Genomic DNA, 21,077 nt, shown 5'->3' with positions numbered 1-21,077 from the left:
CTTACCTTACGACGAGTACCGGCTTTATTTTTTTTTACACAGAGAGTGGTGGGTGTTTGGAATGCAGTGCCGGGGGTGTGATGGTAGAGAGACATAGCATGAGAATTGGGTCAAGAGTATTGTAACAAAGGTGAGGAAAAATGTCATCAGTGAGGGTTGGCGGCGGCTTGGTCACTAAGTTCATTCGAAACAGAGACTGATAAGAATTACGGATAATAAGGGAGCTCAGGGTGATATCAGGGCAACACTGAAATAGCCAAGACTGTGATGACTGACTCTACTCCTGCCCCTTCTTCCTGTGATCTTTGTTTAACATCAAAATAAGATACAAGACCAAAAGATATAGGAGCAGAATTAGGCCACTCAGCCCATCGAGTCTGCTCCACCATTCCATCATGGCTGATTTATTATCCCTCTCAACCCCATTCTCCTGTCTTCTTCCCATTTCCTTCGGTGTCCTGACCAATCAAGAGCTTATCAGCACTTTAAATGTACCCAATGACCTCGTCTCCACCGTTGTCCTTGGCAATGAATTCCACAGATTCAGCACCGCCTTTCCAGTAACTCGTACAACTGGAAGCCACAATCCTGCAATTCTGCTGCAAAACCGAAGGTGGCAGGCACTGGGATGAAGTGGTCGGGAAAGATACCAGGCTAAAAGGACAAGGTGAGAGACACATCTGTTCAGATCAACTGGAACAGCCCTCGAGTTTAGAAGGTCGCAGCAATAATTTCCCTTCAGCCTTCTGCCTGGACAAGCAGAGACTCAGAAAGAGAACTGAGGGCTCCCAATCACTTTCAGATTCAGATTTATTCATCATATGTACAAGGAAACACACGATGAAATACGGTCACCTGTGTTATAACCAACATATTGAAGAATGTGCAGGGGGCTGCTGGCACGTGTCACAACACATAGCATGTCCATAATGCTCAAGAGAACACAGACTCACACCCACACCCTCTCTTTTTCTCTGCAAGTGTGGTTTAATTACTTCAATGTCCTACTGCACAAGTGCTTTGTTTTCCAAACATTGATCTAAATGCTTTTTGAAGGATTACCATTGTATCTACCTCAGTCCATTCAGACAGGGCATAACAATCTGCCCTGGTCACTGGTTGCTCTGTGCATCCCTGTTCTGGGAGAAACAAACACAGAACAGTACAGCACAGGAATGGGCCCTCTGTCCCACCGACCTCCGCGTCAAACATGACGCCAGATTAAATTAAATCTCTTCTGCCCACGCATCATCCATATCCCTCCATTCCCTACATATTCACGTGTCTATCAACCCCTTAAACACCACTGTCATATCTGCTTCTGCCATGAATTCGGGCAGTGTGCTCCGTTTTCTTCCCCTTTAAACCTTCCCCCTCTCAGCTTAAATGTTTAAAGGTTCATTTAATATCAGAGAATGTATACAGCATACAACCTGAAAATCACACTCTTCACAGACGTCCAGGAAACAAGAATCCCATAGAATGCATGATAGAAACGCTGAAGCCCCAAAGTCCTCTTATATTCAACATTTCAACCTTAGGAAAATGATTGTGACTGCCTATCCCATCATAATTTTATGAAGTCACATAATCTGATAAACTCTCATGATTCTACAAACTTCTAACATGTCTTCCCCCAGCTTCAGATGCTCTGGAAAAAACAACACAAGTTTGTCCATCCTCTCCTTATAGTTCATACGTCTTCTGCACCTTCTCCAAAGCCTCTACTCCTTTCCTAGAGTGGAGAGGATGCTTCCTATGGTGGGGGCATCCAGAACTACAAGGCACAGCCTCAAAATTGAAGGGCGACCTTTTAGAACAGAGGTCATGGGAAGACCAGAAATGCATGCATTACCTGCCCATCAGTCATGTCTATCCCAGTCACGTGGCCCTTCTCTCCAACCAGTTTGCTGAGCATATAGCAGTCCCGGCCACTCCCACTTCCCAAATCCAGGATCCAACAATTCTCCAAAGACTCAGGAACCACCAGTCCACATCCGTAATACCTGTCAAATATCATAGAGGCAATAACAAATGAATCCATTACCTGAAAGAGGAGTGGAAACAGGATTGCAGAGCAAAGTTCCCAAGACCTTGGGGCAGCACTGGAGAAACTGCAGGGTTTCAAGTTTCAAAATAAATTTATTATCAAAGAACATACTTCTTACCATATACTGTACTATCTTGAGATTCATCTTCTTGTAAGCATTTGCAGGACCAAAAAATTAGAGGAAATAAGGTTTCTGGACCAAGAGCAAAGGAAAAGAACTCATCCGTAGTCCATTTTGGATCCTGTATGACAACCTCATCAACACTTGGGAGTTGCAAATCATAAACACAAGAGATTCTGCAGAGCTGGAAATCAAGAGCAAAATGCACATGGGACAGTATCTATGGAGAGAAATAAACAGTCCTGATGAAGTGTATTAGCCTGAAATGTCCACTGTTTATTCCTCTTCATTGATGCTGCCTGACCTGCTCGGCTCCTGCAGCATTTTGAGTGTGTTACTTTACGCAGTTACTGTTTAAAGAGGCAAAATGAGTAACACTGATATTTGGTAAGAGTTACTTATCATTTCATAGAAAAACATAGAAAACTACAGCACAGAAACAGGCCTTTTGGCCCTTCTTGGTTGTGCCGAACCATTTTCTGCCTAGTCCCACAGACCTGCACACGGACCATATCCCTCCATACACCTCCCATCCATGTATCTGTCCAATTTATTCTTAAATATTAAAAAAGAACCTGCATTTACCACCTTGCCTGGCAGCTCATTCCACACTCCCACCACTCTCTGTGTGAAGAAGCCCCCCCTAATGTTCCCTTTAAACTTTTCCCCCTTCACCCTTAACCCATGTCCTCTGGGTTTTTTTTCTCCCCTTGCCTCAGCGGAAAAAGTCTGCTTGCATTCACTCTATCTATACCCATCATAATTTTATATACCTCTATCAAATCTCCCCTCATTCTTCTACACTCCAGGGAATAAAGTCCTAACCTATTCAACCTTTCTCTGTAACTGAGTTTCTCAAGTCCCGGCAACATCCTTGTAAACCTTCTCTGCACTCTTTCAACCTTATTAATATCCTTCCTGTAATTTGGTGACCAAAACTGAACACAATACTCCAGATTCGGCCTCACCAATGCCTTATACAACCTCATCATAACATTCCAGCTCTTATACTCAATACTTTGATTAATAAAGGCCAACGTACCAAAAGCTCTCTTTACCACCCTATCTACCTGTGACGCCACTTTTAGAGAATTTTGTATCTGTATTCCCAGATCCCTCTGTTCTACTGCACTCCTCAGTGCCTTACCATTTACCCTATGTTCTACCTTGGTTTGTCCTTCCAAAGTGCAATACCTCACACTTGTCTGTATTAAACTTCATCTGCCATTTTTCAGCCCATTTTTCCAGCTGGTCCAAATCCCTCTGCAAGCTTGGAAAACCTTCCTCACTGTCCACTACACCTCCAGTCTTTGTATCATCAGCAAATCTGCTGATCTAATTTACCACATTATCATCCAGATCATTGATATAGATGACAAATAACAATGGACCCAGCACTGATCCCTGTGGCACACCATTAGTCACAGGCCTCCACTCTGAGAAGCAATCCTCTGCTACCACTCTTTGGTTTCTTCCATTGAGCCAATGTCTAATCCAATTTACCACCTCTCCATGTATACCTAGCGACTGAATTTTCCTAACTAACCTCCCATGCGGGACCTTGTCAAAGGCCTTACTGAAGTCCATGTAGACAACATCCACTGCCTTCCCTTCATCCACTTTCCTGGTAACCTCCTCAAAAAACTCCCAACAGATTGGTCAAACATGACCTACCACGCACAAAGCCATGTTGACTCTCCCTAATAAGTCCCTGTCTATCCAAATGCTTGTAGATTCTGTCTCTTAGTACTCCCTCCAATAACTTACCCACTACCGACGTCAAACTTACCAGCCTATAATTTCCCGGATTACTTTTTGATCCTTTTTTAAACAACGGAACAACATGAGCCATTCTCCAATCCTCCGGCACCTCACCCATAGACATCTTAAATATATCTGCCAGGGCCCCTGCAATTTCAACACTAGTCTCCTTCAAGGTCCGAGGGAATACCCAGTCAGGTCCTGGGGATTTATCCACTTCAATTTGCCTCAAGATAGCAAGCATTTCCTCCTTTTCAATCTGTGCAGTTTCCATGATCTCACTACTTGTTTCCCTTAATTCCATAGACTTTATGCTAGTTTCCTTAGTAAATACAGACGCAAAAAACCCATTTAAGATCTCCCCCATTTCTTTTGGTTCCGCACATAGCCGACCACTCTGATCTTCAAGAGGACCAATTTTATCCCTTACAATCCTTTTACTCTTAATATACCTGTAAAAGCTCTTTGGGTTGTCCTTCACTTTGACTGCCAAGGCAACTTCATGTCTTCTTTTAGCCCTCCTGATTTCCTTAAGTATTTTCTTGCATTTTTTATACTCCTCAAGCACCTTATTTACTCCCTGTTTCCTATACATGTCATACAACTCTCTCTTCTTCTTTATCAGAGTTGCAATATCCCTTGAGAACCAAGGTTCCTTATTCCTATTCACTTTGCCTTTAATCCTGACAGGAACATACAAGCTCTGCACTCTCAAAATTTCTCCTTTGAAGGCTTCCCACTTACCGATCACATCCTTACCTGTCCCAATCCACGCTTTTTAGATCCTTTCTCATTTCTTCAGATTTGGCCTTCTTCCAGTTTAGAACCTGAACCCGAGGACCAGATCTATCCTTGTCCATGATCAAGTTGAAACTAATGGTGTTATGATCACTGGAACCAAAGTGTTCCCCTACACACACTTCCGTCACTTGTCCTAACTCGTTTCCTAATAGGAGATCTAATGTTGCATCCTCTCTAGTTGGTACGTCTATATATTGATTTAGAAAACTTTCCTGAACACATTTTACAAACTCTAACCCATCTAGACCCCTAACAGTATGGGAGTCCCAATCAATATGTGGAAAATTAAAATCCCCTACTACCACAACTTTATGTTGCCTGCAGTTGACTGCTATCCCTCTGCAGATTTGCTCCTCCAATTCTCGCTGACTATTGGGTAGTCTATAATACAACCCCACTAATGTGGCCATACCTTTCCTGTTTCTCAGCTCCACCCATAAGGACTCAGTAGACAAGCCCTCTAAACTGTCCTGCCTGAGCACTGCTGTAACATTTTCCCTGACAAGCAATGTTACCCCCCCCCACCTTTCATTCCTCTGCCTCTATCACATCTGAAACATCCGAACCCTAGAATATTAAGCTGCCAGTCCTGCCCCTCCTGTAGCCAAGTTTCACTAATTGCTATAACGTCATAATTCCACGTGTCAATCCACGCCCTCAACTCATCGGCCTTCCCCGTAATACTCCTAGCATTGAAATATATACACCTCAGAAGATTTTTACCACCACTCACAACCTTCCTATTTGCAGCTTTGCTTGAACTTTTAACATCATTTATTTTCACCCCAGCCCCACTGTCAGCTCTGGCACTCTGGTTCCCATGCCCCTGCAAATCTAGTTTAAAGTCTCCCCAATATCACTAACAAACCTCCCTGAAAGGATATTGGTCCCCTTGTAGTTCCAAGTGTAACCCGTCTCTCTTGTACAGGTCTCACCTGCCCCAGAAGAGGTCCCAATGATCCTGAAATCTGAAACCCTGCCCCCTACACCAGTTCCTCAGCCACTCGTTCATCCTCCAGAGCATCCTATTCTTCCCTCACTGGCACGTGGCACAGGTAGCAATCCTGAGATTACCACCCTCGAGGTCCTGCTTTTCAACTTCCTACCAAGCTCTCTATACTCACTCTCCAGGAACTCCTCACTCTTCCTTGCTATGTCATTGGTACCGATGTGCACCACAACATCTGGCTGGTCATCCTCCCACTTCAGAATGTCATGCAAGTGATCAGAGACATCCTTGACCCTGGCACCTGGGAGGCAACAAACCATCCTGGATTCTCTGTCATGACCACAGAACCTCCTATCTGTACCTCTAACTATCGAGTCCCCTATCACTACCGCTCTCCTCTTTTTCCACCCTCCCTTCTGCACTGCAGAAACAGACTCAGTGCCAGAGATCTGGCTGCTGCAGCTTGTCCCAGGTAAGTCAACCACACCCCCCCCCCCAACAGTATCCAATACGGTATACTTGTTGTTGAGGGGAATGGCCACAGGGGAACCCTGCTCTACCTGCCCTTTCCCCTTCCCTCGCCTGACAGTAACCCAATTTCCTGTGCTCTCCTCCTTTGGCATAACTATCTCCCTGTAGCTACTATCTATAATCTCCTCATTTCAATAACACAATGAATATCACAATAACACAATGAATAACACAATAACATACTGATTGCACCGTATTTCCTGTATATCCCAGAGCTTTTAGACTTTATTCTGCATTGTTATTGTTTTGCCTTGTTCTATCTTAACGCACTGTGTAATGATTTGATGTGTATGAAGAGCATGCAAGGCAAGCTTTTCACTTTATCTTCATACATGTGACGATAATAAACCAATTCCAATTCCCATTTAGACTCAGAGTTATTCATCACAGGTACCTCGAACATACAAAGGCATCGTTTTGTGTTAACAACGAACACAACCCAAGGACAGCCCACCAGTGTCACCACACATTCCGGCACCAACATAGCATGCCACAATGCTCAGCGGGACAACACAGAACACAACCAGCAACAGCAAAACAAGATCCTTTCCTTCCTTCTCCCACTCCCCCCACCCACACACACAGACAGACAATCCTCCAGCCCCAGGTCCCCAGCCTTCAGCCACAGGGCTTCGAATTCAGGGTTTCTGATCAACCTTCGGATTCTGATCTTCAACATCGACCTCCAGACCAGCCAATTTCCAGTTCAAACTTTGGGTGTGCCAACTGACTGGCCCTCATTTCTTCTCCTCTGATCCAGGGGAACTGGGAGAGCCCAACATCCACTTGTCCACCAGTTCTGACCGAATTACAAACCAACTTCATCCAGGAAGAGGAGATAAATTTTAACCCCATGTCAGCAATAGAACATTACAGACACCTCTCAGACTTCAATTGACTCGTCTCCAATTAGGTCTTTTACGGCACAAATAAATGCTTTTTTTGCACAGTCTTTTCTTTTCCCTCTCTTCATTGTATATGACCTTGTATAATTGCTACTCTGTGTGTTGTCAGTACTTGTGTGCCTGTGATGCAGGTGTACACAGCTGTTACACTGTACCTGCACCTCACTCACTGTGCCTGTGCACATGACAACAAACTCTCGTCGACTGGCCTTGGAGGGAACTTCCCCAAAAGAATGCAAAGCAGTAACAGACAGCTGTACAAGGTCAAGTGTGGGTACTCATAACACTGTGGACTCCAAGCTTGACTGACAGGGGGATTACCTAATCATCAGCAACTTGACTATCACCAAAATAAAAATTCCTCACCACCTAGTCACAGATCCACTACTTCATCCCTCTGTTCCTCCACACTGCTAAGAATTCTGGCATTAACTTTGTACTCCTGTCTTCAAGTTCCATCTTCCAAATCAGATTACTTCATACTTTCCAGATCAAACTGCGTCTGCTACTTCTCAGCCCAGCTCGACACCTTATTGCAACTTATGATGCCCATCTACACTAACCCCAACATCGCCAACCTTCGTGTCATCTGCAGAATTGCTAACATGATGGGCCATACCACTGAAACTGAGACCATCTTCACAGTAGGAGACAGACCAGACTCTAGCAACTTCAATGGAGCCTCCCCACGGTCCATCAGATAACCTTTTAACACACCTTTTAAAAGCGTCTTTTGGAGGTATAGATCTTAGCTAGTTACCATTAATGTTGTAAAGCTAACTTCTGAGTACATAAGCCTTTCAAATTAAAAACATACCAGTTACTGATTCAATAAACGATATTATCCATCTGGTTTATGGGCTTCCTAGAACTAAACAACTTAACAGTCAGCTTGTCTGTTTGAAATAACCCATTATCTTGTACTCTACCCTTGAGCAAAAATAAAGCAGGTGCAGTGACTCTTTACAGAGTATTTTCAAAATACAGAGACTACTTGCAAAGCTGAGTGCCTTTCATTCATATTTTAAAACTTCCACTTACGACCAGAAGTTAAACAACTGTTAGTTGGAAGTTTACTTATAACTGTTCCATCTTGCAAGGTGCTGTGTTTAGAAAGCAGGGTTAGCAAAAATACCGAGGAGTAAATAATCTATTACAACTCCAGGGGAAACCCTCATGTTCACAAGAAGAATGAGCAAGCTCCATATAAGCAGAACTCAAGGTCAAAAATTCAATCCGTTCTCCAGCACCACAAGGCAGGCATCCTACAAGCTGTATCTCTGGTCTGTTCAAACACAATTGGGATGGTCAATTAATGCTGACTTTGCTCTCGGTATCGAAACACTAAATCAATTTATCTACAAGCAATAAACTTCATGCATCAGTTTGACTCCAAATAACCTTGAGGAGTGTTTCCTTAAGGTAAGATCACACTTGCGCACAGGTGGGCCCTCTACAGGAGAAAACGGATAGTGACAACATTAAAGGCTTCTGCGTCAAATGTACGCCATAGGTATCGCGTACCCTATGCCGTAGGGTGACATGCACCTCCCCAAAAATGTAACTCACGTCGTGGTGACACAGACCGCAACAACTGTGATTGGTCTGCTCGGTAGCATCGCATTTCCTCCTACGCATTTCTGGTTGCTTTTCTCCGCCATGTCTGTACACTGATGCAAAATAAACGGTTGGAGACGATGAACCAAATCATCAAATCTACCTGCCAACATCCGAAAATATTTGAAATGCATTTCCTCGTCCATGTCTCTCACGAAGAAACTCAACACAGTGGCATAGAAACTCTTCCGCCAACTAGCGTTTTGGCGGTGAATTGCACAGCGACGCAGACACAACTACACATGCCCGCTACGGTGTAGGGCTACGCAAAACTATAAATCAGGCCTACGGCGTAGCCCGTACGCACAAGTATATATCAGCCTTAAGTGTAACGCCTTACTGCGCCCATGATGGGGGTTGAACTCCCACTGCTGCCTGTAAGAAGTTTATACATTCTCCCTAGGACGGCATGGGTTTCCTCCCACATTTCAAAGATGTACAATAAGTTGTGGGCATGCTATGTTATCACCAAAAGCAAGGCAACACTTTATGCTTACATTCCACACCTCATAACTACACTGACACAGTCACTGTCCTATTGTGTTGCTACCTAGAAGAGTTCCCCTTGCCAAGAGGAACTTTTGTCACTTTATCATTTACTGCCAGATTCACCCTACGCAGAGATACTCCTGCACCTAGCATCACTTTATGGACACATGATTAGTCTATGCATACAAGGCCACACTCAACAGTGTTTATAGAAATGTTTTTGTATTTATATTCTGTGTGTTTTTTATGTTTATTTTGTATTTTCTATCCTGGATTTCATTCTCCTTTACACTCGTGTACTAAAGAATGAGAATAAACAACCTTGAATCTTGACACGCAGTCTGCCCACGGCACATCCTCGGGCCACGTTGGTCGTTGACACAAACCACACATTCCACTGTATATTTCAATGTACATGCATCAAATGAAGCTTTTGACTTCAACCGTTCAAAGTTCAAGGTAAACTTATTATCCAAGTGTGTACACATCACCATATACTATCATTTTCTTGCAGGCATTCACAGTAGTACAAAGAAATACAACTGAATCAATGAAAAGCTACTACGACTGACAAAGAGCCAACATGCAAAAGAAAGTAAACTATGCAAACAGAAAAGAAACATGTAATAATAAATAAATAAATACTGAGAATGTAAATTGTAGAGTCCTTGAAAGTGAGTCCGTAGGTTGCTTTCAGTGATCAGTTCAGTGTTGCGGTGAGTGACATTATCCACGCTGGTTTAAGAGCCTGACGGCTGAGGGGTAATAACTGTTCCTGAACCTGGTGGTGTGAGATCTCTGGTTCTCGTACCGCCTTCCCGATGGCGGCAGTGAGAAGAGAGTGCAGCCTGGACGGCAAGGGTCCTCCACGACTGGAGCTGCTTTCCTGTGACAATGTTCCTTGCCAGGGTCCTCGATGACTGGCACTGCTTTCCGGTGGCAATGTTCCTTGCCAGGGTCCTCGATGACTGGCACTGCTTTCCTGTGGCAATGTTCCTTGCCAGGGTCCTCGATGACTGGCACTGCTTTCCTGTGGCAATGTTCCTTGCCAGGGTCCTCGATGACTGGCACTGCTTTCCTGTGGCAATGCTCCTTGCCAGGGTCCTCGATGACTTGCACTGCTTTCCTGTGACAATGCTCCTTGCGAGGGTCCTCAATGACTGGAGCTGCTTTCCTGTGGCAATGCTCCTTGCAGATGTCCTCAGTGGCAGTGTGGACTTTTTCTGTGACGAACTGGGCTATGGGCTTATTACCACAGGAGACCAACCAGCTTTGAAATTACAAGAGTACCACGTTGGTATGATCAGTTGTGTACGTGCTGAGGCAAACAGGAACAGATGCAGGACAAAACCATAGAAAACTACAGCACAGAAACAGGCCTTTTGGCCCTTCTTTGCTGTGCCGAACCATTTTCTGCCTAGTCCCACTGACCTGCACACGGACCATATCCCTCCATACACCTCCCATCCATGTATCTGTCCAATTTATTCTTAAATGTTAAAAAAGAACCCGCATTTACCACCTCGTCTGGCAGCTCATTCCATACTCCCACCACTCTCTGTGTGAAGAAGCGCCCCCTAATGTTCCCTAAAGTGAAATAAATTCTGTACCACCTCACCACCACCACTATATGTACAGACACTCCTGCGTCCAGTGTCACTTTATAAACATATATCTATACAAGCTGCCTTATATATTTATAATTATCATGTTTTCTTTTGTGCTACTGACATTATTCTACTGATGTGTAGCGGAGAGCGTCCTAACAAGCTGCATCACTGCACGGTACAGAAACTGCACTGTGGCAGACAGGAGGGCGTTACAACAGGTAGTCAAAACTGCCCAACACATCACCGGCACCAGCCTACCTGCCATCAAGGACGTGTACAGAAAGGTGCCAGAAAAGAGCCACTAACAGCATGAAGGATCCTACCCACCCTGCTCATGGACGGTTTGACCCACTCCCATCAGGGAGGAGGCTACACCTCATCCACATCAGGTCCACCAAACTCAAATACAGCTACTTTCCCCAAGCAGTAAGGCTGATCAACACCTCCACCCACTAACCCTCCCCTCCACACCCCCAACCACCACTACTTTAATATTTCCTATCTTATGTACGGACATTCCCGTCCCTAGCATCACTTTATAGACATACAATCAACATAAATATTGTACTGTCTCGGTACTTTTATATTGGTGTGCTGTAGCACTTACTTTTTATTCATGGTTATTTTGAAAATAACACTATTCTTTGCATTTCTGGTTAGATGCTAACTGCATTTCATTGGCCTTGTATCTGTACTCGGCACAATGACAATAAAGTTGAATCTAATCTAATAAATAAGCTATCTTGCATATTTATAACTGGAGACAACATGAAAGACTCAAGGAGGACAGAGGACTCTGGGCAGTCTGTGTCAGTGGGCTATGCCCCAGAAGGGCCAATGGGGCTTAAGAAGATGTATTTATATTTATTGTGTTTTTATTATTATTGTGATCTTTATCTTATTGTGGTTTTCTATGTGCTGTATCAGATCCAGAATAATAATTATTTCATTCTCCTTTACACCTGTGTATGGGAAATTACATTAAACAACCTTGAATCTTGAACATCACAGATCATGATCATAAAGGTTATAAAGATTTCAGACCTGGCGCTCACTTCCTCGTGAATATCCTTCAATGCTTCATGCACGTGTTTAACACATGCTTTAGCAGGAGTGACACAGGCATTCAGTACCAGATCTCCCGTTCGCTTCAGCCTCTTTCCATAGTAATCCTGTTGACAAATTGCAGAGCATCAGAGAGCTACAGTGTAGCCAGGAGGGGACAAAACTTATTGAGCAGCACATGGGAGGGGGTGAGGTAATCTCTCGAAACTCGTAAATTCATTCACCACAACTAGACTATAATAAACTGTTGTAGCAAAAGGTGGTTAACACAACGCTTTACAGTAACAACACAGGTTCAATTCCTGCTGTAAGGAGATTATACGTTCTCCCCATGACAGTATGGGTTTCCTCCAGGTGCTCTGGTTTCCTCCCACAGTCCAAAAGACGTACCAGTTGGTAGATTAATTGGTCATTGTAAATTGTTCTCTGATTAGGCTAGGATTAAGCTAGTCGCCTCACTATAGGAAAGATGTGGAAGCATTGGAAAGGGTACAGAGGAGATTTACCAGGATGCTGCCTGGTTTAGAGAGTATGCATTATGATCAGAGATTAAGGGAGCTAGGGCTTTACTCTTGGAGAGAAGGAGGATGAGAGGAGACATGATACAGGTGTACAAGATAATAAGAGGAATAGATAGAGTGGACAGCCAGCGCCTCTTCCCCAGGGCACCACTGCTCAATACAAGAGGACATGGCTTTCAGGTAAGGGGTGGGAAGTTCAAGGGGGATATTAGAGGAAGGTTTTTTACTCAGAGAGTGGTTGGTACGTGGAATGCACTGCCTGAGTCAGTGGTGGAGGGAGATACACTAATGAAGTTTAAGAGACTACTAGACAGGTATATGGAGGAATTTAAGGTGGGGGGTTATATGAGAGGCAGGGTTTGAGGGTCGGCACAACATTGTAGGCCGAAGGGCCGGTACTGTGCTGTTCTATGAAATCAGGGGATTGCTGGGTGGTGCAGCTCGAAGGGCCAGAAGGGGCTATTCCACATTATATCTCAATTAAATTAATTAACAGTAGAACCTGCATTGAAATAAATTACTTTGACCTCCTAGCAACACACACAAAATGTGTGTGGCAGGCAGCATCTATGGAAAAGAGTGCAGTCGATGTTTTGGGCTGAGACCCTTCGGCAGGACTAGAGAAAAAAAGCTGAGGAGTAGATTTAAAAGGTGGGGGGGGGGAGAGAGAGAAACACAAGATGATAGATGAAACCTGAAGGGGGAGGGGATGAAGTAAAGAGCTGGGAATTAAACTAGCGAAAGAGACAGAGGCCATGGAAGAAAGAAAAGTGGGGAGGAGCACCAGAGGGAGGCGATGGGCAGGCAAGGATATAAGGTGAGAGAGGGAAAAGGGGATGAGAAATGGCGAGGGGGGGGTGCACTACTGAAAGTTTGAGAAATCGATGTTCACGCCATCAGGTTGGAGGCTACCCAAGCAGATTACAAGGTGTTGTTCCTCCACCCTAAGTGTGGCCTCATCACGACAGTAAGGGAGGCTACAGATTGACATATCGGAATGGGAATGGGAAGTGGAATTAAAATTGGTGACCACTAGGAATTCCCACTGCCTGGCCTGCTGAGTTCCTCCAGCATTTTGTGGGTGTTGCTTGGATTCACAGCATCTGCAAATTTTCTCTTGTTTGTGACGGGGTTACCTTGACCTCCTCGTGGATTTTCAAATGCTGACCGCAACTAGTTGAAGACAGCCTGCAAGGAATAATTAAAAACCAATGGTCAGAAGCTGCACGTAACCTTGCCTTCCCCGACAGAAATCCACCACTGCAATTTAATGATTAAAAAACTTGTATCTACAGGTCTCCCTCAGTTATGAGGGTTACATTCTGGAAAAGGCATAGATCGAGTGGACAGCCGGCACCTTTTCCCCCAGGGTGAAAATGGCTAATAAGACAGGTCATAATTAGTTGATTGGAAGAGAGTATAGGGGGATGTCAAAGGAAGTGGTTTTTTTTAAACATGGTGATCAATGAGAGACTGATACATTGGTGACATTTAAGAGACTCTTAGATAGGCCCATGGATGAAAGAAAAATGGAGTGCTACGTAGATGGCTACCCCTTGAGTTTGTTTAAAGAGGGAGGAGGCAAAAGAGACAGTGTGAGATTCAGTTCTGGCAGACGGAGGAGGGTAGTGGTGGAGGGGACGTGGTCCGGTTTGTTATCGAGAGAGAAGATGAGAGCTTTAAGGCCTTCGTGATGGGGTACAGGCGTGTATAGGGACACGACATCAGGATAGAGACTGCAGATACTGGAATCTGGACCTACAGTGTGCTGGACACCCCAAGTTCCTCCAGCACTCTGCGGTTCGACGCAATTTGTGCCGCTGACCCATAACACTACAGCTGACGATTAAAGCTAACTTGTTTATTCTCCCAACACACACAAAAAATGCTGGTGAAGAGGTGCAGTCGACATTTCGGGCCGAGACCCTTCGTCAGGACTAACTGAAAGAAGAGATGTTTATTCTCCGTTCTCAGACATCCCACCTCTCCCGGAACTTCCGGGAGTCTCCCGCATATTAATAGTGGCTCCCTGATGTCCGCAAATTATATACAATATCACGGAAATCAATTTTTTTGAGCGAGCGAGAGAAAAGCGAGAGACAGTGCGAGAGTGTGCCATGGCAAAGTGTTCCAAAAAATATAATACGTACGTCACCCCAGACTACACTAAAGTGTACCCCTGCCTAATAGGAGTCAAAAATAATGACAGTGTTGCTCGCTGCACTGTTTGCAACAGTGACTTTTCTATTGCCCATGGTGGGTTAAAATGTAAAAGACATGTTGAGGTGAGTTTAACAGGTGTCATTTGTTCATTAGCATAGCTAACTTTATTTAAACTAGCTGGCCAGCTGCTAAGGAGCTACTCTATTGCAGACATCCCACCTCTCCCGGAAGTCTCCCGCAAACTGATGGTGCTACCTCCCTGAAATGAGTTTTTGCAGGGTGGGATGTCTGCCTTCTGACGGAGAGATTCCATCAGAAACGTTCACTGATTCTCCACAGACATAAACACGCGACACTCCGCAGACGCTGGAGGAACTCTGAAGGTCAGGCACCATCTTGTGGAGAGTAATAAACAGTCGACGTTGCACGCCGAGACCCTTCATCAGGACCGGAAAGGAAGAGGGCAGAAGTTGCAATAAGGTGGTGGTGGGGAGGGTGCAGGATGAACCATTTTTCTTCCCCCTCGACAACGCACAGAAGACAAGCATACCTTTCGCCAGAGCCCGGCTCCTCCGCCATTACTCCGCCTGTCAAAGTCCAGCGCGCTCTTCCGGACACCCACGTGACCGACATCCCGGCAACCTGTCAATCATCCGCTGCAAACCCGGAGCGCGCGCTCCAATGCTCTTGCAGGTTCGTTTCCCTGAACGAAAGATTGAAACGTCCAGAGGTTGTACGTTGCAGGTACCTTCTGCGGGAATAGAATTGAAAAAGCTAAAAAGATGCAATTAAATAAAGAAAACACGAAATAAAGTGGGCGTAGATTCGGTTTCCAACGCCAGATGAAAAGCCTAATGTTTCCAGTTTACCTATTTTTTTCGGAAGATACAAATCACCAGTGGGCATTGCTCGCATCTTTCCAAAGTACACAACCAATTCATTGGTCTTACTGATGTTTGGTTCAAGGTTACTGTGGCGATCACCCAAGTAGCCGATGAATCTGACTGCTGTACACCTCGTCGACATCTGAGATTCTGCCAACAACGGATGTGTCACCGGCGAATTTACAGATGGCAATTTCAGCCACACAGTCGAGTGCGAAGAGCAGTGATTCCCAAACATTTTTGGGTCATCGCCCCTTGGCTCGGAGATCACATCCCCAGCGCTCGCCTCTCCCTTCCCGACCATTACATAAAAACTATAAAGAATTTTGATTTATGATGCACAGTGAAAGAAAATCGTAACTGCAAATTCAAAGCAGTGAAAAATAATTGCAAAAATATTTAAATCTATTTAAAGCTACAAGTAAAATGATGGCAACACACATCAAAGTTGCTGGTGAATGCAGCAGGCCAGGCAGCATCTCTAGGAAGAGATACAGTCGACGTTTCGGGCCGAGACTCTTCGTCAGGACTAACTGAAGGAAGAGTTAGTAAGAGATTTGAAAGTGGGAGGGGGAGGGGGAGATCCAAAATGAAATTACAGATGGGGAGCAGTGAGAGATGGTTTCACTGAACTCACGTCGAAGAGAAGATTTAAACTTCTTCAGTGCAGGCATCACCGGAAGAGGCTTCGCAGTAATGAATTTAAAAACGCAAACAACAGGAATTCTGCAGATGCTGGAAATTCAAGCAACACACATCAAAGTTGCTGGTGAACACAGCAGGCCAGGCAGCATCTCTAGGAAGAGGTACAGTCGACGTTTCAGGCAGAGACCCTTCATCAGGACTAACTGAAGGAAGAGTTTGCAAGAGAGTTAAATGATTTCTTTATTTAATTACAGTAAAAACAAATTTATTAAATGATTTTAGAGTGTATATTAGTAGTCCAAATAACTATTCACTACATCATAGCATTTTCACCTTTCAATGAGATGGCTGGGTTTGGTGCAGTGATATCAGCTTCTCAACATCAGATATGATTTTTTTGAACCCTGTCTGTTGCACAAGCAAATGACATTGGTGAGTAGAATCAAGCAACACACACAAAATGCTGGTGAACGCAGCAGGCCAGGCAGCATCTCTAGGAAGAGGTACAGTTGACGTTTCGGGCCGAGACCCTTCGTCAGGACTAACTGAAAGAAGAGGTAGTAAGAGATTTGAAAGTGGGAGGGGGAGGGGGAGATCCGAAATGATAGCAGAAGACAGGAGGGGGAGGAATGGAGCTAAGAGCTGGAAAGCTGATTGGCAAAAGGGATACAAGGCTGGAGAAGGGAGAGGATCATGGGATGGGAGGCCTAGGGAGAAGGAAAGGGGGAGGGGAGCCCACAGAAGATGGAAAGTAGGCAAGAAGTAATTGTGAGAGGGACATAGGGAGAAAGAAGAGAGAGAGGAAAAAAGGGGAAAATAATAAAAAAGGGGATGGGGTAAGAACGGGAGGAGGGGCATTAACAGAAGTTTGAGAAGTCAATGTTCATGCCATGAGGTTGGAGGCTACCCAGACGGAATATAAGGTGTTGTTCCTCCAACCTGAGTGTGGCTTCATCTTGACAGTAAAGTAAACCCCTCCCTTACTGCTGGCAGAATTAGTTCTTCTCCAGTTGTATGGGGCTTTCCTGCTTTAGCAAGGAGCAATGAAATGTTGTATGAAGCATGGAAACCATCACTATTTTGTTGTGAAGGGCTCACAAACATGTTTTGAAGTGTTTTCTATTTCTGAAAGTTTTCACAAAATGTCTGAAAATAAACCAAGTTCTTGTTTGCTTTGTCAGAGTGTACTTTCCGCAAATATTCATGGCGCCTGGATGGTTTCATTGCCTCATTTGAAAAAAGCTTTTTCACACAACAGAAACATTGGTTGCAGTTGGTTGCTTGGTATTGATATAAATCCATATTTCGGATACTCCACACAATATTGTCTAAACTTCTTTTTCATTTGGTCTGCTTCTGCCATTTTCATTAATGACCATGGCCAATCACCTGTTGTTTAATCCAACTCAAGTGCTGCAATCAATAAAGGGGAAAGTTATGACATCAACATACTCAGGCAAACCTGACTCTCTACCTGAACGGACATAAATCAGGGCAGCAATATCCTGGTTGGGCCATGGGCTAGAGAAATGTGGCCAAGACCATTCAAAAGGCAAGATTCTGAACTTTACCCTGTTAAATCCCATACCCTAAATCACAGGAACTGTGTGATTGGAGCAATGGAATCGTACTAGCTAATACTGCACTACAGTAGTGAATAAAGTGCAGGCCAGGCCTGGAAGTAACACAATGTCTTCAGTCCAGATTTCTCATGATGGATTGTCAGTGAGGAGGAGGTCTCTCTTTCTCTCAGTCCTGAACACTGAGATGATGATGCCTTGCTCTGGGTTCAGAAAGAACAGAAACTGCTTCCTGGCATCACTGTGGTACTCACTGAAGCCTCATGTTTATTCCCCTGAACTAACTGCCTTGCTGCATTGGTAAACCAGCCAAATGCCATCCTTGTTAATGGGTCCAGAATTATATACAAGATAGGCTGAATAAGGAGGCAGATTTCTCTCTCTCATAAGACACAGGAGCAGAATTAATCCATTTGGCCCATTGAGCTTGCTACACCATTTGATCATGGCTGACTTACTATCCATCTCGACCCCATTCTTTTGCCTTCTCCCAGAAACCTTTCATGCTCTTGTTAATCAAGAACCTACCAACCTCTGCTTTAAATATACCCAATAGCTTGGTGTCCACAGCCATCTGTGGCAACGAATTCACCAGAATCACCACCTCTTGCTAAAGAAATTCTTCATCATCTCGGTTCTAAAGGGACACCCTTCCATTCTGAGGCTGTGCCCTTGGTCCTAGACTCCCCAATATTTGAAACTTCCTCTCTACATCCACTCCATCTAGGCCTTTAAATATTCAATTCCCCATCATTCTTCTAAATTCCAGCCAGTACAAGCCCAGAGCTCTTTTATTCCCGGGATTATTTTCATTAATCTCCTCTGGACCATCTGCAATGCCAGCAGATCCTTTCCTAGATAAGGGATGCAAAACTGCTCCCAATACTCCAAATCCAGTCTGATCAATGTCTTATAAACCCTCAGCATTACACCTTGCTTTTATATTCTAGTTCTCTCGGAATGAATATTAACATTGTGTTTGTCATCCTTACCACTGCCTCAACCAACAAGTTATCCTGCACGACGACTCCCAAGCCCCTTTGCACCTCATTTATCCACAGTCTTGCAAAGGGCAAAGATCTCTTGAAATGTGGAAACAGGAAAAACAGCACATTCACATTACTATTGAATCTTAAAGCTTCACACATCATTTTCCCAGAGTGGATATATCTAAGACTGGAGAGCATTGCTTCAAGGTGAGAGTGTAAAAGTTTAAAGGGTATGTGTAAGGCAAGTTTATTTACGCAAGAGTAGTGTTGGATGCATGGAACCCACTGCCAGAGAAGTGATGGAAGCAGATATGATTATTACATTTAATATGTTTTGCACTGGCAGGGAATGGGAGATGTGGACCATGCACAGGCAGATGGGTCTTATGGTAATTTGGCATCATGGTTATATGGGCTGAAGAGCCTGTACTGGGCTGTAGTGTTCCATGTCCTGTGAGCCCTGCCGAAGGGTCTCAGCCTGAAACGTCCACTGTACTTTTTTTCATAGTTGCTGCCTGGCCTGCTGAGTTCCTCCAGCATTTTGTGTGCGTTGCTCTGGATTTCCAGCATCTGCAGATTCTCTATTGTCCATGTTCAATGTGCACTTCCTCATGGATGACTCGCTTTGCAGTATTATTGATTATCTGTGAACAAATATAGTCAAACATAGGCTTCAGGACCCAAAGAAGGGTCTTGGGCCGAAATGTCGACTGTTTATTCATTTCCATAGATGCAGCCTGGCCTACAGAGTTCCTTCAGCATTTTGTGTGTGTTGCTCTGGATTTCCAGCATCTGCAGACTTTCTTATGTGTAAAATATACTGTCACATGCACAAATACATGTGCACTGGTACCATGGCATCACAGACACATAGCATTCACAAGAAACATAAATATGTGCAATTTTTATAAGAAAGGATTAGAACAAAATATGTCCATTTTAGTGTAAGGTGATCATATTATTGTTAACCTAAATTGGTGATTAACAGTGTGTGATGGTTCAAGATCCAAATGGTTGGAGGAAAGTAGCTGCTCTTGAACCTGGTGGTGTGGGACTTCAAGCTTCTGTACCTCCTGCCCTTTGGTAGCTGCAAAAAGATTCCATGGCCCAGATGGTGGGAATCTTTGATAATGGATGTTGTCTTCTTGAGGCAACACCTTCTGTAGATTCTACCCATGATGGAGAGGGTTGTGCCTATGATGCTTTGGGCAGAGTCCGCTACTTTCTGCAGCTTCTTGCATTCCTGCTTGCTCAAATTGCCTTGTCTGACCATGATACCTTCAATATTGCATCTGTAGATGTTTGTCAGTGTTTGGTGACAGGGCAAACCCTCTTAACCTCCTAGGAAAGTAAAGATTCTGGTTCACTCTCCCTGTGATTGCATCCACGTGCTCTGATATGTAAATGCCCAGGAATTTAAAACTGCTGACTCTCTCCATCACTATTACCCCAGTTGTGGACTGGCGCATGTTTAACCCCCTTCAGCTTCAAATTTCAGGGTGTGACTGAAGATCTATCCTGGACACAACATATTGATATAATTATGATGATGACACGTATATTTGGAGTTTCAGGAGATATGGTAACTAGCAACTTTCTATAGATGTACAATGGAGAGCATTCTGACTGGTTGCATCACCACCTGGTGGGACAGGCTATCACACAGGAATAGGCAAAAGCTGTGGAGGATTGTAAACTCAGCTAGCTCCATCATGGCACTAGCCTCCCTACCATTGAGGACATTTTCAAAAAACAATGCCTCAAGAAGGTGAATCCATCATTAAGGACCCACACCATCTAGAACTTGCCTGCCCTCTTCTTACTACCATTAGGGAGGAGACACGGGGGCCTGAAGACACACACCCTATATTTCAAGAACAGCTTCTTCCCTTCTGCTATCAGAGTTCGGAACGGTCCATGAATCTATCAACACTATTTTGCTCTCCTTTTGCACTTTTTTTAAAATTTAATTTCTTATTGTAACTTATACTCATCTTAATTATTTCGCTGTTCTGCTGCCACAAATCAACTCATTTCACGACATACAGCAGTGATAATAAACCTGATTCTGATTGTGAGGTGGTTGTTGTGGCTTCCCTCAATCAGATGACCAACCTTGCTCCAGTGAGCTGGCTCATTGCCACCTCTCCAACAACAGTGGTGTCATCGGTAAATCTGAAGGTGGCGTTGAAGCAGTCATCTTTGAGGTTGACAGTCAGCGAGAAGGAGATGTTGTTACCAGTCCTCACCGACTGAGGTCTGCCAATGAGGAAGTTGAATATCTAGTTGCAGAGGGAGGTACAGAGGCCCAGGTCTTAAGCTTGATGACGATGGGATAATTGGGTTGAATTCTCAGCTGTAACCTGATGTACAAGTTCCTGTGGTCCAGAGCAGAG

General features: G+C 44.3%; 1 protein-coding gene across 2 annotated transcripts in view; it reads right to left on the bottom strand.

Moving 5' to 3' along the window:
* The window catches only part of as3mt (arsenite methyltransferase), a 63,795-nt gene extending 42,749 nt beyond the window's left edge, over nucleotides 1–21,046 (bottom strand). Inside the window, exons 1-5 of one of the 2 annotated variants that reach the window (XM_063071297.1) lie at nucleotides 20,797–21,046; nucleotides 15,134–15,334; nucleotides 13,557–13,608; nucleotides 11,879–12,006; nucleotides 1,856–2,006 (exon numbers count right to left, since the gene is read on the bottom strand). In XM_063071297.1, coding sequence (XP_062927367.1) covers nucleotides 1,856–2,006; nucleotides 11,879–12,006; nucleotides 13,557–13,608; nucleotides 15,134–15,216 — 414 coding nt within the window. In that variant the 5' untranslated portion in view covers nucleotides 15,217–15,334; nucleotides 20,797–21,046. The remainder of the gene's footprint in view (nucleotides 1–1,855; nucleotides 2,007–11,878; nucleotides 12,007–13,556; nucleotides 13,609–15,133; nucleotides 15,335–20,796) is intronic. The other variant, XM_063071298.1, reaches the window with a different exon arrangement.
* Between the last annotated feature and the right edge of the window lie 31 nt (nucleotides 21,047–21,077).

Source organism: Mobula hypostoma, chromosome 19, assembly GCF_963921235.1.
Source record: "Mobula hypostoma chromosome 19, sMobHyp1.1, whole genome shotgun sequence".
In the NCBI taxonomy this organism is placed as follows: domain Eukaryota; kingdom Metazoa; phylum Chordata; class Chondrichthyes; order Myliobatiformes; family Myliobatidae; genus Mobula; species Mobula hypostoma.
This window is presented reverse-complemented; position numbering and strand designations above follow the sequence as displayed.